Source organism: Myotis davidii, unplaced genomic scaffold (assembly GCF_000327345.1).
Source record: "Myotis davidii unplaced genomic scaffold, ASM32734v1 scaffold290, whole genome shotgun sequence".
NCBI lineage: Eukaryota > Metazoa > Chordata > Mammalia > Chiroptera > Vespertilionidae > Myotis > Myotis davidii.
The window spans coordinates 1,723,922-1,727,161 of NW_006285049.1; the positions used below are offsets into that span (position 1 = coordinate 1,723,922).

Below are 3,240 nucleotides of genomic sequence, written 5' to 3' on the forward strand. Positions count from 1 at the left end.
GTGCTGTTCCTTGTTATTTTCCTCCTGACCCTGATGGGGAATCTGATGCTGCTGCTGGTGATCGGGTTTGATCCCCGTCTTCACATCCCCATGTACTTTTTCCTGAGGCAGTTGTCCTTCCTCTATCTCTGCCACTCCTCTGTCACTGTGCCCAAGCTGCTGGAGAATCTGCTCTCTGAGAAGAAAACTGTCTCAGTAGAGGGCTGCCTGGCGCAGGTCTTCTTTCTGTTTGCCTCTGGGGGCACTGAATCCTGCCTACTCGCTGTGATGGCATATGACCGCTATGTTGCCATCAGTTCTCCTCTGCTCTATGCCCAGGTGATGAACAGACAGCTGTGTATGGGGCTGGTGTGGGCCTCATGGAGTTTGGCTTTTCTGGATGCTCTTATCAATATCCTTGTAGCTCTCAAATTAGACTTCTGTGAGGCTCAAGATATCCACCACTTCTGCTGTGAGCTGTCCTCTCTTTACCCTTTGTCCTGCTCTGATGTGACTGCAAGTTTTATTGCCCTGCTCTGCTCTAGCGTCCTGCATTTCTTTGGAAATTTTCTCCTGGTATTTTTCTCCTATGTTCGCATTTTGTCCACCATCCTGCGCATCAGCTCCTCCACAGGCAGAAGCAAGGCCTTCTCTACCTGCTCCTCCCACCTCACTGCTGTGATCTTCTTTTATGGCTCAGGACTTCTCCGTTATCTCATGCCAAATTCTGGATCCATTCGAGAGTTAATCTTCTCCTTGCAGTACAGTGTGATCACCCCCATGCTGAATCCCCTCATCTACAGCCTGAAGAACAAGGAGATGAAGGCTGCTGTGAAAAGGATGTTGAGAAAATATTTCTGGTGCTTCAAATAATAACATCAGAATGATGAGGATTCTGGGTAGAACTCCGATAAGTGGTGCCTGGATATTCAGGAGAATTCTCTGATATCAGGATCTGTAAGGTGCCCTACAGCTTTTCTTAAAAATACTTAAGCAGAATTAGAGTTAATTTTCTTGGAATGATACCAGTTCAGTCCTAGTCAGAGCAAGGGGGAGGGAGGTATAGCAATTATTCCTATGAAAATATTCAATGTATTACACACAGTATGGTAGACAATGCAATTATACTCTGTCTACCTTGCCACTCTTCAAACTAAACTCCATTTGCTCAATATGTTTCCATAGAGACTATTAATCATAGATTCTGTTAATCATGGTGACCCCTAATTCTTCCCATCCCTGCTTAATATTCATTCATTCTTCCTGGCACAGTGGCTGGTACAGGAATGAGTACATGGTCAATGTCAGACCATTCACTCTGTAGGAATTTTAATGAGAGATTCAGAGAGGCAGAGGCCAGCCATTCTGTTTGCAGTACTCTGACAGCCAATCCCAGTGGCTCACTGATAAGATCACTGGTGTTATCCAAGATTCTGCCTTTTCAAGGAAGATTTATAAACATGAATTATAATAAGAACACATGATCAGACTGTGCTGAGCATTTTACATATATGATCCACTTAAATACCACAAGTGCTTTAGGGAAATGCTTTAGTTATCGTTATTATAAGAAGAGGGAGGAAACTGCGTCCTAGAGGTAAGTGGTGGGGATGGAATTTGGAACCAAATGGACTTACCCCAAGTCTGTTTTTTTTACCACCTTGCCACACTGACTCTCCCCTTGATGGTGTGAGCTTCCCCAGACCCAGTTCATGAATTCCCTTGTTAATGCTTTATTGTTGTTGTCTTAATTTACTTTGCTTAGATTCTGTCTTTTGCAAGGAAAAGACTTAAAAGACATATATTGGTGCCACCATGGAATTGCAGGTATAGACATCCAAAGACAGTGGAGAAATTTGAGATTTTTTTGTTGGATGTATGTGTGTCCAATAGAGACCACAGATAGCACATTTGTTTATCCTCTTCAAACCAATTACCTAATAGCCAAAATTCCTGTGAAGGGGCTCCATGACAAGAGAAGATTCCCCAGCTCATGCACACTGCTAGACAAGTAGGTCTGCCAATCAGCCCAGTGATGCTATAAAAATGGCAGAACACAAGAGCATCAATAGCAGAGCAAACGCTGCACAAGGCCAGTGGCAATTCCAAAAAGAAACCAATAGAATTTCAGCAGAGGTCCCTTAGATCATGAAACTCAGTTGGAGAATTAGTGAGAAGGAGATTTGGGAGAGATGTGTGGGTGAAAATTATGCAAAAAATTAATTATTGTCCTTTCCAATCTGCCATCCGCAATGGAGTCACCACCAAGATGCAGGTTTTCATGAAAACCCTTAAGGGGAAGACCATCACTCTGGAGGTTGAACCCTCGGATACAATAGAAAATGTAAAGGCCAAGATCCAGAATAAGAAAGGAATTCCCTCTGATGAGCAAAGACTGATTTTACTTAGCTGGCAAGCAACTGGAAGACAAATGTACTTTGTCTGACTGCAACATTCAAAAGGAGTCCACTCTACATCTTGTGTGGAGACTTCTTGGTGGTGCTAAGAAAAGGAAGAAGTCTTACTCCCAAGAAGAATAAGCATAAGAGAAAGAAGGTTAAGCTGGCTGTCCTGAAATACTACAAAGTAGAGGGGAATGGCAAAATTAGTTGCCTTTGTTGGAAGTGCCCTTCAGATGAATGTGGTGTTGGAGTTTTTATGGCCAGGCACTTTGACATACATTATTGTGGCAAATGTTGTCTGACCTATTGCTTCAACAAACCAGAAGACAAGTAATTGTACATGGTTAATAAAAGACATGAACCAAAATATAAAAAATTAAAACAAATGAATTATTATTTCTTTTTGAAATTAACCTTTTGGTTTTTGCTTATTTACAACCTGTCAAATGTCATTGTCCCCTTCACTTTGCACTCTCCAGCCACAGAGAACAAAAACTCAAAGAGGTTAAGGACATTTTTTGACATTTTCACTACATTTTAAAGAATATTTTAATTTTAAAAATATGCTTGTTGCACAATAAGTAAATTTTGAATGTGTCAATTATGGGTAAAGAAATGAGAATACATCTAGGATGGAGTCTCACCAGAGGGGCCTTACTGCCAAAGCAGTTGGAAATAATTATATGAGTAGAATAGTCTACTATGTGAGTCAAATCTCTTTCTTCCATGTTAGTCTAGTTCTGGGCCATGAACTCACCGTTTGGCCAGGCCTGGGCAAGGTGATAGTTATGCAAAGGTTCAACAAGATTTTCATGCATGAATGCTGTTCTGCTGTTTCCACTGGTGAAGTTTATTTAGA

General features: G+C 41.5%; 1 protein-coding gene and 1 pseudogene across 1 annotated transcript; both read left to right on the top strand.

Annotated features, from left to right (window-relative positions):
• On the top strand, positions 1-1,380 carry LOC102767160 (olfactory receptor 8S1; the record flags this gene model as incomplete). The annotated part of the gene is made up of 1 exon (XM_006755567.2): positions 1-1,380. A coding segment is annotated over one exon (852 nt), but the record flags the coding sequence as incomplete, so codon positions are not given.
• A 776-nt stretch (positions 1,381-2,156) lies between these two features.
• LOC102768872 lies at positions 2,157-2,743 on the top strand (annotated as a pseudogene).
• Positions 2,744-3,240: the final 497 nt, after the last annotated feature.